Below are 21,054 nucleotides of genomic sequence, written 5' to 3'. Positions count from 1 at the left end.
GCCTGTAATATGGTAAAGACTACTCCCAGATTTACTGATAATGCATGAAAACACTACACACAAAAATATGTTGTCCTAAATGCATAATCTTTCCATCACGAACTAGTTCGCACTCTTCTTGCAGCCTTGTTGTTATATGGGTCGTTAAGTGTGAAGGTCAGATTACACACAAGGTTTGGTTGGTAACAACATTGACTGCATCACCAAAGTTTCCCAACGTGGATCTATTTCAGTCCGGAAAAACCGATTTCCGAAACTACGCATGTACACCCCACCCACGCATATATTATCAACACAACGAGGAAATTGGTCACTGGCAAGGCAATCCTGGACTTAAACGGATATCGATGAAGATCAAACAAACGGTTTACTGGTTTGATCTCTTTACCAGAAATACGCGTCAAGTTGGAACACGTACAATCGCAGGAATCAAGAATCTGGCTTTATCTTTGGTAAATTGTAGTGAGAAAGGATTAACTCAGGCTTTGTATTAATTTCATATTAATTTCATCAGCCGGCAATTGGATCATTCAGAAGTTGTAGGATTTTACCACACAGCGTTGTAGTTCAAGAAACGTATTGGATTAACTGCGTCTCTTTTTAAGTGGACAAACATGTTTATAGTGCTTCTTGTTGCCGGCATTCTCTACACGGCCCCTGAGATTGCCGGCCTCCAACGGGTCAAGTGTTTCAAGGATGAATGTGTACGTGGAGTTCAGTATTGCGTGGAGGAGAGACAACGATGCTACAGTTGTGACGACGTCAAGCAACACTGCGGAACTGAAGATATGCCGTTACAGTGCGACGCCTTCTGTAAAGGTAGTTAACGCGTTAAAATACTACACAATCATGTCACGCGCATGTCATTGCGAAATCAACCCAAGCGCACGTAAAATCACAAATATCATCAACTAAGTCATAAATTCTTTGTCTAATGACTCAATATTAGTTCAATATTAAATCAATATTAGTTCGATGTTACTGTTTCATTACAGCAGGCATATACTCAGTCAGCGAGTGAGTGAGTATAGTTTTACGCCGTTTTTAGCAATATTCCAGCAATATCACAGCGGGGGACACCAGAAATGGGCTTCACACATTGTACCCATGTCGGGAATCGAAACCGGGTCTTCGGCGTGACGAGCGAACGCTTTAACCACTAGGCTACCGAACCGCCCCAATATACTCAGGATGATAAAAATAAGTGTATACTGACTGGACAAATGATGTAATGCAATCCGTATAGAGCGCAAGAGGAATGCGTTTTAAACGACAATACCTGTAAATAATTGAGTATGTCACAGTGGTTGGTATCGTGAGCAATACCACACACGCGTCAAACAGGGGGGAATTCAACGTCAATATGTCGACCTGAGGTACTTTTGCACTGCCAGTGTGTCGGGACTGGAGACATATTCTGTCGCTGACTCACTCATGCGCACAACCTGTAAAAATGTTTTGTCTGTGAATATTCAGTTCTCAAATTTTGGATTATTATAACATCATGGAATAATCAGAATACCTGTTTGACAGAGATCTGACAAAATATATTATACTGTTTGGGTTTCAATTTCAGAAATGGCGGCCTTGGAACGAGAAGGAATGCAAAACGAAACAATTAGAGAAATTATTAAAAATTATACGACAGAGTCCCAAAGTGACAAAAGAACAATCGAGATGCTTCAACATGACGTCACTACAACCAACCAGTCTCTGCAGGATGCAAAACGTTCCCTACAGCTTCTTCAGGCAAAGAACAACGACCTCAGGAACACGATTGCAGCAAGGAACAACACCGTTAGAACACTTAGTGATGACGTCAGCCAGCTGGAAGAGCGCAATGAGGCCTTAAAGACTGACCTCACCAACATGTCCTATTTACAGACAAACTATACATTAATGGCTGAACGACAGTCTGACCTGGAAGCACAACTGCAAGGTACCGCACAAGTTTGGGGCTGACCATGTTATACTCGGGGTTGGGATTTTTTCTGAAATTGTTCTACAGAAATAATTTTCAGTCACTACACAAAAGAATACAGGGAGAGTTTCATTTTGGGTGCCTGGAAAAAATGTTTGTTTGGGTTATCATGCATACCCTCCGTAAAATTGGGTATTTAGAGCCCCAAAAGTCAAAATTAGTTTATTTCAAGTTTTGTTATTGAAGAAATTCTTATTTAAAATAAATCCCGAGAACCCACGACCATCGGATCCTACCACGCCTAAGGGACGTAACTATTCACAGCGGATAAGAAGCCTACCTTAGTAGTTTAATAAAAAGCTACAGTGCGACTGATGCGTAAAATAACTTTTACTTATTTGGGTAAAATCGAAAAATCCTCTTGATTTGCACAGTAGTGTTTTTTGTGTATAGTTTGTTTGCATCATATGGATTTGATTGTATATTTTCTCCATTTTAATTTTCTCCATCTAGATCAGAAGATAGCGACAGCTGTGTTATTGGTGATCCTGGGGGTCATTGTGATCGTGTTGTGTATAACCATATACAGATGCCAGTTCCACAAGGGGGGTCATGCAGGTAGCTATCTATCTTCCTACTTGTCCCTACGTTTTCTTATAAGTTTCTAATCATTGGTTAGATTAGTCTCCCCTTATTGTGCAATAATGATTTTGCATGTTAGCTATTGACACCGTGAATATATAATCACAGTAAACTACGTTTATAACGAACACGTTTTGCACCCGGCAACTAGCTGTGTATATATGTTTATATGTTCACAACGAACTCCGGTTATAGAGAACTCAATAACCTTTGAGTTCGATATAACCGTAGTTGACTGTATTTGCAACGATAAACATGTGCTCGTGAGTTATCATATATGCCGAGAACATTAGTGAGTGAGGTGGGTAACGCCGCTTTGAACAGTATTCCAGTATCTCACGGCGTGTCAATGTGACGTAGGAGGAAAGTCCAACGTCATGTAGGTCTTACGGTGCTTGGAAACCAAAATATACTCATGAATATATGATAACAATTTAGTTCGAACACCCGATCCATCCACCCTAAATTTAACTTTCACTGTTAAGTTGGTTGGTTGGTTTATTGTTTAACGCCGCACTCAGCAATATTCCAGCTATATGACGGCGGTCTGTAAATAATCGAGTCTGGCCCAGACAATCCAGTGATTGACATCATGAGCATCGATCCACGCAATTGGGATCGATGACATGCATCAACCGAGTCAGCGAGCCTGACCACCCGATCCCGTTAGTCGCCTTTTACGACAAGCATATCATTGTTATATATGCTTGTATGTCAGTACGCCGAGTACGAGATACGGATGTCTCGAAGTATTAACTGCAGTTTCGCCACTAACTCACTCACTGATAACTTTATGTGTTTTCATTTAGATACAGCTCCAGAGAAGATGTCCCTAGTAAGTGACACCGACACCAAAACGTCCATGAACATTGAGGAGGAGGTCAAGGCCGACGTCTCGCTTCGCGACCAAGAAAGACAAGACAATGTGTCGGATGATAGCGCCGTCTTCGCGGGATCCTCATCTGAGAGCGTGAACATGCAGGGGGGCCCTCAGGACCACGCCCATGACGACTCTCACGTTAGAGCCAAGAACCACCATGCCCCGAGATCCGTATCTCCAGATTCATCCGACGACCGACGTAACGGCTTTAATCAAGACACTCGTGGGATAAACCCGACACCTGATGATGTGTCGGTTGAAATAAGACTGGCGATAGACAAGGAATTCAGCACTGCATATAAGCAAGCAGCAATACCAGATAACGAAATTTGGGCACAAGTAGCATGAAACTAACACTGTCATAAAACGAGACATTGAACAAATCCTTCTGGCTAAGAAGTCGGTTTGTTGGATCGAGGTAGACAGAAAGACTTGTAGACACCACAAAGAGATGTGTTTGAGCGGGCCATGTTTGACCAGTTATAACTACTTTAGGACATTGCTCAGTGTCCTCTGCGCAACTCTAACTTACATGTACCGAACGGTTTAGCGCCATGCTTAAATTTAAACTATCGCCTACATGCGACGGAGGCGGTCATCAAAAGCGAATTAGATCAAATTTTACAAGTAGCGTGTTGCTCACGCCATGGTACTGCAAGTTGCACCTCAGTGTATATTGTGACCTGGTTGCGTGACGTCATGTTCTGTACTGTTCTGTCACGCTGCACGTTACAAATTGAGGGGTTACCTGAATGCCTACATTCCACGCCTCAGTAATCCAGTCGTCTACAGTGACGCAATTCACTGTGCAGAATTTCTGCGTGCTAGAATCCTATGGTCATGGGTAGATCCCAGATTGCCAGGATTACGTTGATAGGTTTGGCGGCACCATGCCATTGGTCTTGGGGTTCACCAACGTGATAAACGTCTTTATTATATACTTCAGTATGAAAGATTGAGTTTTCTGAAGTTGAGAAAAGTGATTTTTCACTTCAGTGAACATAACATTTTGACGTGACTATTGTCCTACAAGAGTTACCTCCCCTTAAATTGTCTCCCTATATCGTAAGTGTGCGGCCTTTACACAAACGTCCATTTTACGCGAGTTCCACTTTGACAAGGCAAAATAATGACAGATTGTCATTTCTGGAGTTAATATCACTTCTTGCAGTTTGTTATTCTCTCGAAAATGTTTCGTTATAAACGGAAATTTCTCATTTAACTCATCAATCGAGATTTCGTTTTGCAAAGCGCCATTTTTTGTTACTTGACCAGCGTGTATTCTTTCGCTTCCAACAGCGGTCTAGTTTTCAAGAATATTTTTGGTTAACGTTGATTTTATATATAATCTTAATATATAATCAAGAATTTTCGTGATCCTAAATGTTTTTTGATACTTTTGGTAATATTTTTTAAGGTTTCGCAAAAAGGAAACTACTTTTTAAGTCGCAAATACAAGGGGTGGTGAACCGTTTCAATGTTTTACATTTTTAATGAAGTAATTCAATTTTCCGGTAGACAACCACACAAAAAATATGTAATATAAAGGATATTCCATGTGTCTCGTGAAATGCCATGTTTCTCTGATCTCGTGACTGGGAAAAGGAGATATTTTTACTCGTGGCTACGTCCACTCGTGAAAATATCTTTTACCCCCCTCACTCGATGATAGAAACATTATATTTCACTCGACACATGTAATATCCTCTATAAGAACAGCATTCGGACAATGCCTATTACAATGTAGTTGTGGTATGTTATTTCCGATGTAAACTTTGAGTTGTAAGTACTGTATTTCAAATGTGTCTGCTACGTTAAACCCCACCGTCGTATCCGACCTAGGAAGGTTGTGTGCTATCGTCACATTCGTTATAAAAAATGTCATTTATTCAGTTAACTGCGGATAGATTAAAGTGTAACCCAGACTCACACCCTTTAAAAAACACACCAAAATCAGCGACACCAAAGTAAACCTGTAATACCAAAGAGAGTCAACCTCGTAATGTGAGCAATCCGTCCAGCGAAACGTCTAACGAAACTTCCCATCAAACGTGATATTCCTCATCATTCATGTACTCGGATGATCGAGTTGGATTGCCAACAAGGGTACAATGCGTCAAAAGCACACTTTTGGTGTCTAGCGTCGCGATATAGCTAAAAAAACAATTCATTCACAACGCGCCATAAATACAAATTTACAAATGGCTCTCCCCGAGATTCGGTATTAATGCGTCAGTACTGGACGTACATATTATGTTATAAATCGTCACTCCCAAATATTTAATTAAAGAAGTTATTGAAGGTAAACAATGGTTTAGTCTAGAAAAGAGGAAATAGTGAAAAGGGTGTAGGTAACGTGCCAAATGACATGTCAAAATAAAGCTATTATCATTTTCACAATATTGATTACCCTTGACAACAATTTCCATCACGAGAGTTAATAAATTAGTGATTTAGTCATAATGATATCTCAAATATATATATATATATATAAAAAACCAGGCAGATTCTTGACCTTTTGCTGTGGAATACGTTTTGAAAACGCACCTCGGCAGGATTTCAAAACCTGAGAACTATTTATGTCAAATGTTTCATATTTATGAGTCACATTTTAGTTCATGTTATGTACTTTGATGCTAAATTTTGTGAGGGGTAATATTTTACTGTGTTTTTAACTATACAACTAATTGCCAATACTTTGCCAGGCATAAAAATATGTCAGCATTTTAATGACTGGGTAATGAAAGAAGAAATAAATAGAATATTTTGAATTATTTTGCCGCATGTTGTTTTTTAGGGAGATTTTCAGGTTTCATCGTTACTTGCAACACAGCCGTGCCACATTACGACAACCATATGTTTACAGGACCTATGTGTGTTAATTCGGAATATGTGAGGTGAGGTGAAAACGCGTTCAAAAATATTGATGCCGTACATGCACGTGTGTGTGGTTGTTTGCACTAGTGCGGACTGATGCCGGTTTTGTAGACACAGTTTACTGACTCCGAGCCGACCAGTCCCATTTTTCCTCCTTAATACCGAACGCTAGTGGGGCTAACAACACGCACCTGCATCTTTAAAACGTCTTTTGGTATGACGCGGCCAGGGATCGAGGCTACATGTGAACGGTGGCAGTGAGCTGACAGAGAAACCAAGCTTTAAAGTGCTCGAGTTCCGTCCCTTTGACGTCCGTTCTTTTAACACAGCCTGGAATACATTTCAACATACCTTTCATTGCATTGGTAAATCTCCACCCATATTTAAGTTTTTAGAATTGAATTTCTCCTAAATGCTCAAAATGTCATAAATGAAATAAATGCTGATTATTATACATATATTAGCTACAGAAGATCATTAAAGAGCCATTTACTGGGCACTATAGAGGTTTTATTCTAAGGGACCGACCATTTGATATTCGGAGGTTGGGTTGGGGCTTGGGGTTAGGGGGCTGGGATTCTGTATCGAGATTACATATTTTTCAGTTACAGCTACAAAACCAGATATTTCTTCTTTTTCTATTAAAACAATGAGCCTGATTTCTTTTCTTCTTTTTTTTAATTTTAATTTTTTTCCAGAACTTTTGCGGACGATATCTTTTTTTTTCGGATAAAATCCCAGGCCACCCCCAGAAATTCAAATGGTCGGTCCCTAACGACAATAGGTTGTGTGCTAGCGGTTGCGATTTTGTTTACTGATCACTGTAAATGTTGAATGTTAACGTGTAACATCTTGATAACTGGTCATTATATAAGTTGTAGGCCAACGTCTACCATCTTGCTTACTGGTCACTGTATAGGTTGGAGGCTACCGGTTGCCATCTTTTTCACTGGTCACTATATAGGTTGTAGGCTACCGCTTGACATCTTGTTCACTGGTCACTATATACATGTAGGTTGTAGGCTACCGCTTGCCATCTTGTTCACTGGTCACTATATATGTTGTAGGCTACCGCTTGCGATCTTGTTCACTGGTCACACTATATATGTTGTGGATACCGCTTGCCATCTTGTTCAATGGTCACTATATAGGTTGTAGGCTACCGTGTGCCATCTTGTTCAATGGTCACTATAAAGGTTGTAGGCTACCGGTTGCCATCTTGTTCACTGGTCACTATATAGGTTGTAGGCTACCGGTTACCATCTTGTTCACTGGTCACTATATAGGTTGTAGGCTACCGGTTGCCATCTTGTTCACTGGTCACTATATAGGTTGTAGGCTACCGGTGCCATCTTGTTCACTGGTCACTATATAGGTTGTAGGCTACCGGTGCCATCTTGTTTACTTGTCACTGTTTAGGTTGTAGGCTATTGGATACCATCTTGTTGACTGGCTACTATATAGGCTGTAGGATATTGGATACCATCTTGTTGACTGGCTACTATATAGGCTGTAGGATATTGGATATCATCTTGTTCACTGGTTACTTTATTGGCTGTAGGCTATTGGATACCATCTTGTTCACTGGCTACTATATAGGCTGTAGGATATTGGATACCATCTTGTTGACTGGCTACAATATAGGCTGTAGGCTATTGGATACCATCTTGTTGACTGGTTACTATATAGGCTGTAGGATATTGGATAGCATCTTGTTGACTGGTCACTGTATAGGTTGTAGGCTATTGGATACCATCTTGTTGACTGGCTACTATATAGGCTGTAGGATATTGGATACCATCTTGTTCACTGGTTACTATATTGGCTGTAGGATATTGGATACCATCTTGTCCACTGCTTACTATATAGGCTGTAGGATATTGGATACCATCTTGTTGACTGGTTACTATATAGGCTGTAGGATATTGGATACCATCTTGTTGACTGGCATCTATATAGGCTGTAGGATATTGGATACCATCTTGTTCACTGGTTACTATATAGGTTGTAGGATATTGGATATCATCTTGTTCACTGGTTACTATATAGGCTGTAGGCTATTGGATACCATCTTGTTGACTGGTTACTATATAGGTTTTAGGCTTTTGGATACCATCTTGTTTACTGGTTACTATATAGGTTGTATGATATTGGATACCATCTTGTTGACTGGTTACTATAGGCTTTAGGCTTTTGGATACCATCTTGTTTACTGGTTACTATATAGGCTGTAGGATATTGGATACCATCTTGTTGACTGGTTACTATATAGGTTTTAGGCTTTTGGATACCATCTTGTTGACTGGTTACTATATAGGTTTTAGGCTTTTGGATACCATCTTGTTGACTGGTTACTATATAGGTTGTAGCATTGCCACAATTCGCTCATTTATATTTTGCCGATCCCCGCGGAAACTCCGATTCATATACATAGAGATCAACAAGGAGAGGAGTCCCATTGGTGGCCATTGGGATGCCTACTTCTTTCTAAAATGTTTTAAGTAAAAATATTGACATACATGATATCTTTGAGGAAGTCCAGAATTTCACACATTTTATTCTCAGCAATCCTCAGATGACATTTTCCTGCATGGTTCCAATATGTACACTGCTATATTGATCTCACATTTAACATGTACAACAGAAACATGTTCTTTCACATGACGTTCATATAACAACAGCTACAGGACTGCCTTGGTTGTCGATCAGCAGTCGAGCATTCGTCCTCAACTGTGTATGGATGGTTTATCACGTGATCCTAGATAAACACGTGGAGATGACACCATCAGGGGTCTCTACCAGGACCTGCTTCTGGTGTCAGAAGTTGTGCACTCAGTTCTTGGACTTTGGACGTTCAGCAATATGTAGACCAAATAACAGAGAAGGCGACGGAACGTTCTGTCACTATCAGGAACAGTGGCGTCAGGATGTGCCAAGCATGATGTATTGAAACTGGTGGCTGTTTGACATTCGAATACAGTTATGACGGTATCTAGTCTTCTACGACTTGGCGAATCGAAACGAATCGAGGAGAATGAAGGATTCGTGGTTCTTCAAACGAATCATTTAGATGTAAATTGAAAATATCTGTAAAAGAGTTTATCCTTTTTAACGTCCGAGATGATTGCATTTATCTTTCTAATACCAATCCAGAAAATTCATGTTTAGATAATTAGATTATATTGACGAAAGAACACTAGCCACAGAATGTATCAGGTTGCTACTATAAACAAACAAGGTTTTCCAGATTGCTTGACCCACACAGCCCGTGGGTTGAACGTGTAGAGCATAGTCTCTCATGTAGCGGGGTGGGTGGTTTTGTATGTCTTCCAAGTTCGGTAGTTAATCTATGGTTACTTAATCTTAGTTTAGAAAACCCACCCATGGTGCTTGCAGCTATATTTTAATTTAGATATATAAGTTGCTGAAGTTATGTGCATCACATTCGAGATTTCCCGATGGTTGTCTCATGTATACAGTCGGCAAGCTAAATGCAGGAGAGGTTTATTGTATTGGAGATATGTGGTGCACGACGAAACATTGAAAAGGAACCTTGAGAACTGTCAGCCACATACCGACGCAACAGTGAGCAAACCATGCATGTCAGTTTATAAGCAGTGTTACGTATTCACCACGACTGCTGTTATTCTACTTGTATGGCCTTAGCTTGCAAAGTGCATTAAATCACTTGAGCGCTCTGATTAAGAACATGAAAAGATTTGCAAAATATATGTCCACGCCCAGTTATATTATTACTCCCAGACTTGATATAATGGGGAAGATCACTGAGGACTATATTAAATAAAGTGGGAGACAAAATGCATCCTTGTGTTACCCCGATGTTGGAGTTAAAGGATTGTGAAATGTCCCCGTCAGTTTTCACTTCATAAGAGATATCATTATAATATAGTGATTGGTATTCTTTTTAATACATTTCCTCAGATGTTATTTGATAATATCTTTGTTAGGAGTAGTGATCTGTCAACTGAATCACAGGCCCTAAGCAGTCTACAAAGCAGCTGTATATTCTTTCCTTTTTTACTTTTTGTAGAATATATGAATGTTTATATATTAATGTATGTAGAATATACATCATCTGATGTTCGACAGCCCCTTCTAAATCGAGACTGACAGTGGTCTTGTAATAGTTTTTCCATGTGTTCCATTATTCTTTCATTTATTAAGATGCAAACTATATACTGAACCCAATTAATAACTTCACAATCCTAAAATTTTAACATTTTGACCAGTTATCATTGTGGGCCCTTATTGTGTATATAAACAGTAATGGCCATTATTGTCTTCAGATAACACCCGTTTTTGTGCAGGTGAATCGATCAAAATCATGTGCACAGCACTATAGTGGCAAAAGTGGTTTTTCACGTGCAACTGGTCACGTGGCCATAATACCGCACGTGTTTTCAGCCATACTTGTTAGCAGTCATTAACAAAAAAAGAAAAACACAAGAAAACAAAAGTCTTTACGGCCATTTTTCGTGCCACGCCTTTCAAATGTGCAACGTGAACGTGCCATCGGCATGTTGCAGACAGGAACGTCCGTAGCTGAAGTCGCAAGGACGATGGGTTGTAGTCAACGGACTGTTTATGATTTACAGACGCGTCTACAGCAAACGGGTACCACCGCTAATCGCCCTCGACCAGGTCGACCACGTGTGACGTCACATGCAGAGGATCGTCAGATTGTCTTACGTCACCTCCGTAACCGATTTTTGACGTCAAAATTAACCAGAAATGAACTGTTTAGGGGTAGACTGAGTGCGCAAACTGTTCGAAACCGTCTGAGAACTGCGCACCTTCAAGCACGACGGCCATACTGCGGGCCGATTCTGACTTAATTACACAGACGTCAACGTCAATTGTGGGCACAGCGACACTTACGATGGACTCAGAGGAATTGGAATCAAGTCGTCTTCAGTGACGAATCCCGATTTAATCTTCGATTTGCTGATGGTAGGGCGAGGGTGTGGAGGCGCCGTCATGAACGTTACGCCCAGTGTTGTGTACAGGAAGTTGACAGATTTCGAGGCGGAAGTGTCATGGTGTGGGGTGCTTTCTGTTGCAATGCATGTTCCAGGCTTCTTGTCATCCGTGGCAACCTCAAATCTGCTGCTTACCGCGACCAGGTACTGGCACCAGAACTTCTGCCTTTCATGGCAGCACATGGACCTGGTTTGATATTCCAACACGACATTGCCAGACCCCACACAGCAATTTTGACAAGGAATTTCCTTCAGAATGCGGGAGTCAACGTCATGGACTGGCCGTCAAGGTCTCCCGACCTCAATCCCACCGAAAACGTCTGGGATGCTCTGGCAGAAGTCTGCGCACTCTCCAGAACCAACCAGAGAATTTGCAAGATCTTGGCACCATTTTGCAGCAACAATGGCGTCGTCTTCCCAATCATGTGTTCACAAGCATCACAAGGTCCATGCGGAGGCGTTGTGTGGCAGTTGTCAACGCACATGGTGGCCATACACGCACATCAGATTCTCGTGCTTGGGACTTATGATTTAAACTGTTGATGTTATTACCGAATACCGTAGGTGCTTGGAACAAATTATGGTTACCACCGTTAATTAAGATCCTACTTTGGACATAAATGATTAAAAATTACCTTCTCTGATACATTTGTCCCTTGTATATAATATATGGGATTACTTTTAAAAATGTGAATTTTTTAATTTGACTCAGTATAGTTTACCCCAGCAGCTGCTTACTGCAAAACGCATGTAGGTGTTTGGGTCAGTCTCATCACCCTTCTTATGTAATGCGGTGATAACCGATGTTGCCAAGCTCTGTGGGAAGTGACCAATATTTAAGACATTATACAGTTCAACCAACTGCACTTTCAATATATAATATATTTTAACAGTTCATTCCTTATGTTATCTTAGCCTGGACGTTTTTTTGTTTTGAATTGCTTTATAAGAGTGAGAATTTCATAAGCTGTTTTAGTGTTGTAAATATTCCTGAAGTGGTTTGTTAGCTCCTCAGGATCAGCATAAATAAATAAAGTTTTTTTAATAGTTTCTCGTATTCTCTTTTAGCCAAAAGGCCCCTATTATTAACTGATTATTGTTTTATTGAACTCATAATATGCTTCCTCCATATTACGTTTTGCTTATTTACATTCAACATCATATCATTGGGGTTTTTTTACATTTGATTTATTTTTGCAAGGCTTTGTTGATAATTTGTTTACGGTTTGTAAAATATGAGAGAAGGCACCAACGAGTGCTTCACACACAACTACCTTGTGGGCTGGAGGTTAACATGACATTATTTATGACAGTTTGAATATTTAGGCTAGAAGTATCATGTTCAACATATATGTGACTGTTGGAATCCCTGCGTCTTCTACCCCTGTATTTAGTACAGGTTACATTTGTGACCCTATGAAAAAATATGCCAATTATATGAAGATATATATTTAAAACACTTAACGCAGAATAGAACTTATAAATGTTATGATTGTACTGTTAATAAAGATTTTAACTTTTCATATGTGTCATTCATATTGTGAACATATCCTAGAACTACCGATCTTTCTTCTCCTCTCTTCGTTTAAAAAGAGCAAACCCAACTCATTGAGCCTCTTACTCTGTGCTGACCATCTGCATAAATTTAAACCACGTGGTCTAATGGAGGCTGACAGGCATTGGTCCACATGGTCCTGCTGTGCAGTGTGGGAATGATATTACCTGATTTTGATGCTATCTCTACATTCTGCCAAGGAATATAGATATTTTCAGCTGTTTTATGTTTCGTTAGGTTTGTAGGTGAACGTTTGTCATCCCTTGATATTTCTTCATGTCCTTTAGTGTAATACTCATCACAATTTACGGTAGGATGGGATATTGACCCTGAGTGATTTACGTCGCTTATTTTGACCAAGGACTTGTAACTCTAAACCACAGAAGTCAAGTCGTCTTTTGTGTTTAATGGAAATACATTTTCACGAATGTACTGTATTCTAATGTAGGTCACAGAAACATGCATGGCTACTCGCATTCTACATATCTCCCATCACTTATCAAGTGAGGTCTCATCAAGCAACATTAAAAACAAAACTTGTTAGGAGACAATATTTATTTTCGCAAGTTGATATAGACAACAAAATGGATACGTATAGTTTGTCCGACGACACGTTCAGTCTGCCCTCTGCCTTCGACATCCCTGGATGTGCATTCATCAGGCCGAGGAGACTTGGTCTCTGTAGCACTGTTGACAAGACCATTGGCACGACTCTTCATCGGTCCGCTTGTTCTTTTGTATTCCCGCACACTTTCACTTCTGTGTCTAGTTGTTTTAGACACAATCTGCTCTTCAAAACCCGCCTCCTACAAGCGGGTTGCTGCCGATGACGACGGAGATTGGTTACTGTGATAGTCTGTCAAGCCAGCCTCCTTGCATAGTTTTGACATCGTCCCACGAAGTGCGTGTGTCCATCATCACAGCTGCTGTTGCATACCATACGGTTACCCTCGGTTTCTGCAATGGCCGCAGAAAGAATGCTCTGGCAGGCTTCTTGTCAGGGCTGAAACCAATACATCATAGGCTTTAGGTCTCATACATAATCTTACCTTTCATGTCATGCTAGGATGCAGTGTTATAGTTGCACAATTATCAATCACAATCAGACACGGTCACAAATATTGACGACCCGTGAAGATCCGGGGTAGAATAGGTCTTCAGCAACCCATGCTTGCCGCAAAAGGTGACTATGCTTGTCGAAAAAAGGCGACTAACGGGATCAAATGCGTGGATCGATGTTCATGATGTAAATCACTGGATTGTCTGGTCCAGACTCGATTATATACAGACCGCCGTCATATAGCTGGAATATTGCCGAGTGCGGCGTAAAACAACAAACCAAAACCACAAATATTGACAGGTTTTAATTTTCGGGTCAGTGTGATAGACGAGTAGAATTCGTAGTTTATACTTCGGTAGTATATTAGCTGTGATACCTTGAATGCGACTCTTGCGAGTGAGAGCAATGTACATCTTGTAATTCTTTAGTAGGCATCTTTCTTTATTGCTTGAATTACGAAAAGCAAACACAATCTTCTGTTTAATTTTCCTTCTTACCAGGCCACTTTTATTTTGAAACGTCCTCGTTGTAGCGAAGAGCTGTGACATTTAATTTCGAATTTTCCCAACTTTGCCAGATCTAAATGCCAAGTTAATTCCAGTAAGTAAACCAAAGTGTCAAAGAAGCTTCCTGGGGAATTCCCTCCAAGAACGCCTTTACACCACAGGAGATCCACTTCTTCACAAGTCATAACCTGGACTTAACGTTTAGTTGTCCCAATGCCGGCTACAGGGCATTCCTTCATTTAATGGTCCAATGTGTTCCTAATTTAGACAAGTATATCATCAGAAAGCAGTTTCGCGGAGTTTCCGTTCTGTTCCAGATACAACTGAAACCCAATCACAAGGTCATGGAGGGTTTGTGCACGATGTTCCTCTCCATTAGCTTTCCTCACTTCACACAGAAAGCGTGACATTTAAACGTTCAATTCACCGTCAGTCATCTCGTCAATTTGTGGTTCAATTAAGTTTATGGTCCAGAACACTTAATCTATTTCTTTCTATCTTCCATTCCTTGAAAACGTTAGTTGCCCATTTAATTTTCCTCAAAGTATTATCTGAAAGACTGAGAAAGAATATAAAGTCAAAACAAAAGCAATCATTTCGCGATTCAGGATAATAGTTGTCATAACCAATTGCATTACAATGAAATGCTTGAACAAAGATATATCAGCTACGATGTACACAAAGCAGAAATACTGACTTAATAACCGCATACTTTCGATAGTAGTAATCAATATTTAAAAAAAAGAGGGTTTTTTGTTTTTTTAATGTTGCTTAACGCCGCACTCGGCAATATAACAGCTATATGACGGTGGTCTGTAAATAATCGAGTCTGGAGCATCGATCCACGCAATTGGGATACGATAATAAGCACCAACCAAATCAGCAACCTGACCACCCAAATCCGTCAGTCGCCTTTTACGTCAAGCATAGTCGCCTTTTACGACAAGCATGGGTTGATTAAGACCTATTCTAACCCGGATCTTCACGGGTTCACCCGATAGCCATCTGGGTCATATGCGGATAGAGTGTTTACAAACAAACATGGCGTCACCCTTGTCAATCGGCGATCGAGTCAGAATTAACCATCGGGAATCTGGAGAAACTACCAGCATCATTATCAAAAGAATACTATAATATAATGTAAATCAGTGTCTAAGTGTGACGCAGCTTAGGCATTTTACAAGTTTTGGCAACTTTGGAGATATAAATTGCGAATAAAATCAGCGAGGACACTAACATGACGTATGTTTACATTATTTTCCTTAGAAGGCTGGACAACGCTTACATGACTTTTTATCACATGTGTTCACATTATTCACATCGGGATCCGTTTCCATATTGCTGTGCTAGTAGCTGTAGATCTAGGCATCTGCGGATTTGAACCTTTTGCCCGGATTAAGTTTGGTTTGGCCGAAATATGTCCGATTTGTTACCTTGCTCGTTTTGTCGCTGTGTGTTCTCCACTTCGTAACCTTATAACAGTACAGGTAGACTGTCAACAAACGTGACCTGTCATAGACTGACTAGCTTCCCTTTGAACAATATTGACTGTTGTCAGTGTGACTGACACATCACTTAAATTCTGATGTTATATATTAATGCGCACATTTCAATGTTTAGGTAATGTTTGTGAGCGATGGGAAGAGATCTTTCGAGCACAGAGTTGAAGAATGACATCATATGATAAAGAGGTTATCCCGCTTGTGTGTTTGGAGATGGTAAGTATCCTGTATTAGGTATAAACACTATGTATTTAGCTCGCTAAGACTCGCTAAAAACGAATTCACTTCCATTAGACGGGACATTTACCATTTCTAAACACACTCGCGTGATATACTCTCTGTCTTTGTCAATTAATCATCCCTATATTTTTTATTCTATTTCAGATGGCGACGATTAATTTGTATCTAGTAGGACTCAATTGTTCATTATACGTCACTGTGGAGTGGGAATACAAGGCTTTCAACAAACTGACGAACCACGACGCAACATTTACTGATTGTGTGGCAACTCCTACCAAGGTTGTAGAGCTGTGAACCGCAAATACACACCGCACCCTGTCCGCTGAATGCCGTTTTCTTCTTTTTCACATTCACCGCCAATGAAGGACCAGAATGCGTTTTACGCAGTTTTGAAAGCGACTTTCAGCTGACAATAATTACATTCGCACAACATACGCTTGCCTGAACACGAGAGAGAATGATTTCACTACTGATTATCAGTTCAAAACAAATGACGAGTGAATCAGGAAATGGATATGTCAGGCAGATCGTTGCAAACACAAACGTCCTCGACAGAATGTTTTCCTCTTTCAGTCGTGCATAACAAACCCAGCCCTGGCAGAGTGACACTGTGGGTGTAGGTTATCTGTTGTGTGTTGGGGTGAGGAATGTGCAGAAGGACTAACAGCATACACGATGAAGATTGTTGTGTGGGTAGTCGCTCTTATCTTCGCAGGAACTGCATGCTTTGTGTGTGCGAGATGTTACGAAGATCTTTGTAACGAGAAGAGGTGCCAGATTTGTGAGGAGATCAAGCGGCATTGTAATACTGAGTCCACGTCTACAAAATGTGACGGGTTTTGTAAAGGTAATCTTTTTGATTCTCATACTTAGTAAAATTGAAATTAAACAAAAAGCTTTTGACAGCTGGACGTGATATATATTTTGTTATGGATCGTCGACGAGAGAAAATAGATTATAGATTAAATGGTTTTCATTGTTGTGGCTTATAAAGGTATTATAATGGTGGATATTTTGTTTGATGTTTAAAGTTGCATTATTCAAGCTTTATGATGGGGCATGTGCTAAGTTATGCTGGACCCGAAAATCCAGTCATTGATAGAGAGCCACGTCAACCAGTATGGGGTGTCGTCACACTGATCCCCTCGTACGGAGGCGACTTGTTATTGAGTGTAACAACAATGGTTCATTCGCACAACTGTGCAGGTCAACTAATTTCATTATGAGAGATGATTTGAGACAGGCGGCACAATACTTGTTTGTTTGTTGTTTAACCCCGCATTCAGCATTATTCAAGCTATATGACGGGAGTCTGTAAATAATCGAGTCTGGGCCAGACAATCCAGTGATTGATATCATGAGCATCGATCCACGCAATTGGGATACGATGACATGCATCAACCAAGTCAGCGAGCCTGACCACCCGATCGCCTCTTACGACAAGCAGGGGTTGCTGAAGACCTATTCTACCCCGGGATAGGGTCAGGTACGATACTACAACAATAACGCCCGGCAAAATGGGAACCCGCCCGTCTGTGTACGATGACATGCAATCAACCAAGATACCCAGCCAGACCACACGACGGTTTGTCTGAACTAGGAACGATTACTTATAGGCATTTGTGATTAGATTTCATACTGCAAACCGTTTGCATTGAACAAAATTCAATAACTCACTCCTATTAATTCTATACTTTCTTCGTTTCAGATCTGGAGGTGATTGACTACAATACACAGAACCACGACAATTTTATGAAATTATGGATGACTGGCAAAACAAGAATGTGGAAAGTACAAAGTGATCTTGCTAAAACACGACGCAATTTAGAGACAGTCAGCCAGTCTCTGCACGACACCAGGGAGACCATACGAAACCTTATAAATGAAAATAATTATTTGAGAAATATTATCTCAGATCCAAAGGAGATGCTTTTTGTTGACGATAATGCCCCAAACCAGAACGGACATAGTGACTGTATTGTACAAGAGGACTCTCTGAGCCGATGCTTGACACAACTGGAGGAACAGTCAAGCCAAACTGATAGGTTCATCGGTTATTTAAAAGGTAAGATAGAGAGATTATAAGCACATTGTGTTTCAGTTTCGTAAAATATCACATATCAGAAATAAAAAAAACATGTATGATGCGAGCCTAATTTCGTAAAATATAATAAATAAATCTTCTAATTGAGGACTGACTATGTATTTTTCCCGGTTTGTTGAGGTATGAATCGAAACACTGACGTGTAAACAATCGGATTCTGACAAAAGTTTGCACATTATTGTACATCAATGAACCGGGAAAAATACAAAGTTAGTCCTAATTAAATTCGACATTGATAACATCTGTTATGTGCAAGTGATTAATGAAAAACTGTTTATATTAATCAAACAGACAAAATTGACGAGATTTAAGGTGTACATGTAGGTAGTCATACTGGGGCGTGACATGAATCAGGAGAATTCAGATGTCGAGTCCCATCAAAAAAAAAAAGTTTATTTTACCATGCGTGTCCTGACAAAGTTTATATTTTGATGACTTTCATGATGCTATTTGTTTTACACATACATTTATACATGGAATATTAGTTAAAGAATCTAATATTTATAGAACTACATTTATTCAAATTATGAATATAATTAGTCATTGCTTATGAAGTCAGGAAATGTCTACCTTCTAACACATAAGAATGTTGAATTATCCTACAAAGTCACCAAAGAACGGGGCGAAACGTGTTTTCAATTTTGAAAACTTGAGTACGCTAATTTTTCATCTGCACTTAATTTCAGAGGCATCTGTATTGAAAAAACGAGCAAATTAATTAAAATAAAAACCAGCCTATTTTCAAAACTTCCTGTGAAGCGAAACACCTTGGGGAACTAGTTTAACTTGTTTAACCAAAATATGTTGTGCATTATGATCTTCCCATGATGAATTAAATACAGCTGTTGCACATGGATTATAGACAACACGTCAGCGTGCTATTACGAAAGGTAGGTTATCATAAGCTGTCGTGTTTAAGCAGCATGTCGAGTAAGGGCGTCAGCACGCAATGTCATGTCATATTACTATTGCAGCCTGAGCGCTAGGATTGCCACACCGAATTAAGATCGAGTTGCTTTGTGACACGGGCGTAATTTCAGACTAAGTTAACCTTAATCATAACCTTATCCTAATCCTAATCCTGTTTTGTGTAACGGGGCCTTGACTGTCGTTCATGTGCAATCATTCCAAGAAGAGCACGTATGATGTACTAACAAACCCCCCCACTAATCCCCATCCCACCCCACCCCACCCCACCCCCAACACACACACATCTCTGTTCCTACGAGCCTGGTTGTAAAGTTTGTGGGAGTCAAAGTTTCCTTTGTTGTCAACCAAAATATTGCAGAGCAGACTCTGTATTTCTTTAAAGTTTAATTAAAAGTTGCCTGTAAGCTTATGTAAACACAAATATATAAAAATCAAATGTCAACACATATGTAGTCTTTAAAGAAAAGAGGAGAAGACATGTTTTTTGGGATTCACCCCGAATCCAATAATGGGATGCCTATGATCATAGTTACTCTTAAGTTTGCATAATGTGTGTATGTTTATTGTGGTCTTGGCCGCCGATATAATTAATATTCCAGCTTAATCAAGGCGCCCTTGGTCGCGTATGGGCAACCAGTATATTTCTTGTCTGCGACGTTTGTTGATTTCCTGTTTCAGAAGCATACACACTTGGACTGGTACTACTGCTAGCATTGGCATGCCTAACCATATATCTGCTGTACGTGTTTAAGTCTTCACCCAGTCCGAACGCCCGATGTGTCACAACGTGTCAGTTTGATGGACCCACGGCTATGGTGCCAACAAAAAATACAGAAAAATGATCAGAAAGAATCTGATCTTCGAACCTTGTACGGTTCGATTTAATGTATGTGTAACGAAAAGAATAAATTATCCTGATCCTTGTGGACATACTTTTTATATATGTTTACTATTTATCATCGCTGTATAATATACTGAACCGCAAAAGAAACATCACCATGGGTAGATATATGAGAAACCTTATGTGTCAAAACACTGTAAACATACTTTGAGACATATTAAAAAGATAAAACTTTGCAAAACTGATCATGAAGGTTGAAGTTTCAAATATTCTTAAAGTGAAACACAACACTAGTCTCTGAGAAAATGGCTTCACAAGTCAGTATCTCGTGTGTCCGCCCAAAATGGCATCACAAGTCAGTATCTCGTGTGTCCGCCGCGTGCATTGGTGACTGCTGTGCAACGTCGATGCAGGGAATGGATGATGCGGTTGATGAAGGCCATATGCAGCTGGGCCCACATTCTGAGGAACGCCTGGCGCAGTTCAACTGCAATCGTCGGCCTTGGTCGGACCTCATTCAGCCGTCTTTGAATCTCGTCCCACAGGTGCTCAATGGGATTTAAATCGGGACTGAGGGCAGGCCTCTGCATGGTTCTGACGCCATTTTGCTGGAGGAAGTCTCTTGTTGCTCTCGCAGTGTGGGCACGGGCGTTATAATGCCAAATGACGTGCCAAATGAGGTATGACGTGTGGTCTTAAGACTTGATCAATGTACCGAGCTGCTGTGACATGTACACCATTGCCTCTCCCTGGACCTATGTTCTGGAAGACCACAAGGCCAACCCTCTGTGCAAGACCAATTCCACCCCACACCATGATGCTCGGACCACCCCACGAGTCTCTCTCAACAACACAAGCATCCGAATCACGTTCACCCAAGGCGTCGCCAGACTCTCTCTCTCTCTCTCTCTCTCTCTCTCTCTCTCTCTCTCTCTCTCTCTCTCTCTGCCATCTGCTGTTGAGATATAGTTACGGCTCACGTCTGAGAAAGATATT

The 21,054-nt window shown here is 40.4% G+C and overlaps 2 protein-coding genes across 2 annotated transcripts; both read left to right on the top strand.

Annotated features, from left to right (window-relative positions):
- Positions 1-167: 167 nt before the first annotated feature.
- On the top strand, positions 168-5,928 carry LOC124114659. The gene is made up of 4 exons (XM_046475336.2): positions 168-819; positions 1,577-1,939; positions 2,435-2,539; positions 3,373-5,928. The coding sequence occupies exons 1-4, from the start codon at positions 615-617 to the stop codon at positions 3,789-3,791; spliced, it is 1,092 nt and encodes a 363-aa protein (XP_046331292.2). The 5' UTR covers positions 168-614; the 3' UTR covers positions 3,792-5,928.
- Positions 5,929-16,350: 10,422 nt separating this feature from the next.
- On the top strand, positions 16,351-20,140 carry LOC124129904. Its single transcript, XM_046493260.2, has 3 exons — positions 16,351-17,030; positions 17,892-18,248; positions 19,896-20,140. The coding sequence occupies exons 1-3, from the start codon at positions 16,859-16,861 to the stop codon at positions 20,057-20,059; spliced, it is 693 nt and encodes a 230-aa protein (XP_046349216.2). The 5' UTR covers positions 16,351-16,858; the 3' UTR covers positions 20,060-20,140.
- Positions 20,141-21,054: the final 914 nt, after the last annotated feature.

This window comes from Haliotis rufescens, unplaced genomic scaffold (assembly GCF_023055435.1).
Source record: "Haliotis rufescens isolate VD_foot unplaced genomic scaffold, xgHalRufe1.0.p SCAF_7, whole genome shotgun sequence".
Classification (NCBI taxonomy): Eukaryota; Metazoa; Mollusca; class Gastropoda; order Lepetellida; family Haliotidae; genus Haliotis; species Haliotis rufescens.
This window is presented reverse-complemented; position numbering and strand designations above follow the sequence as displayed.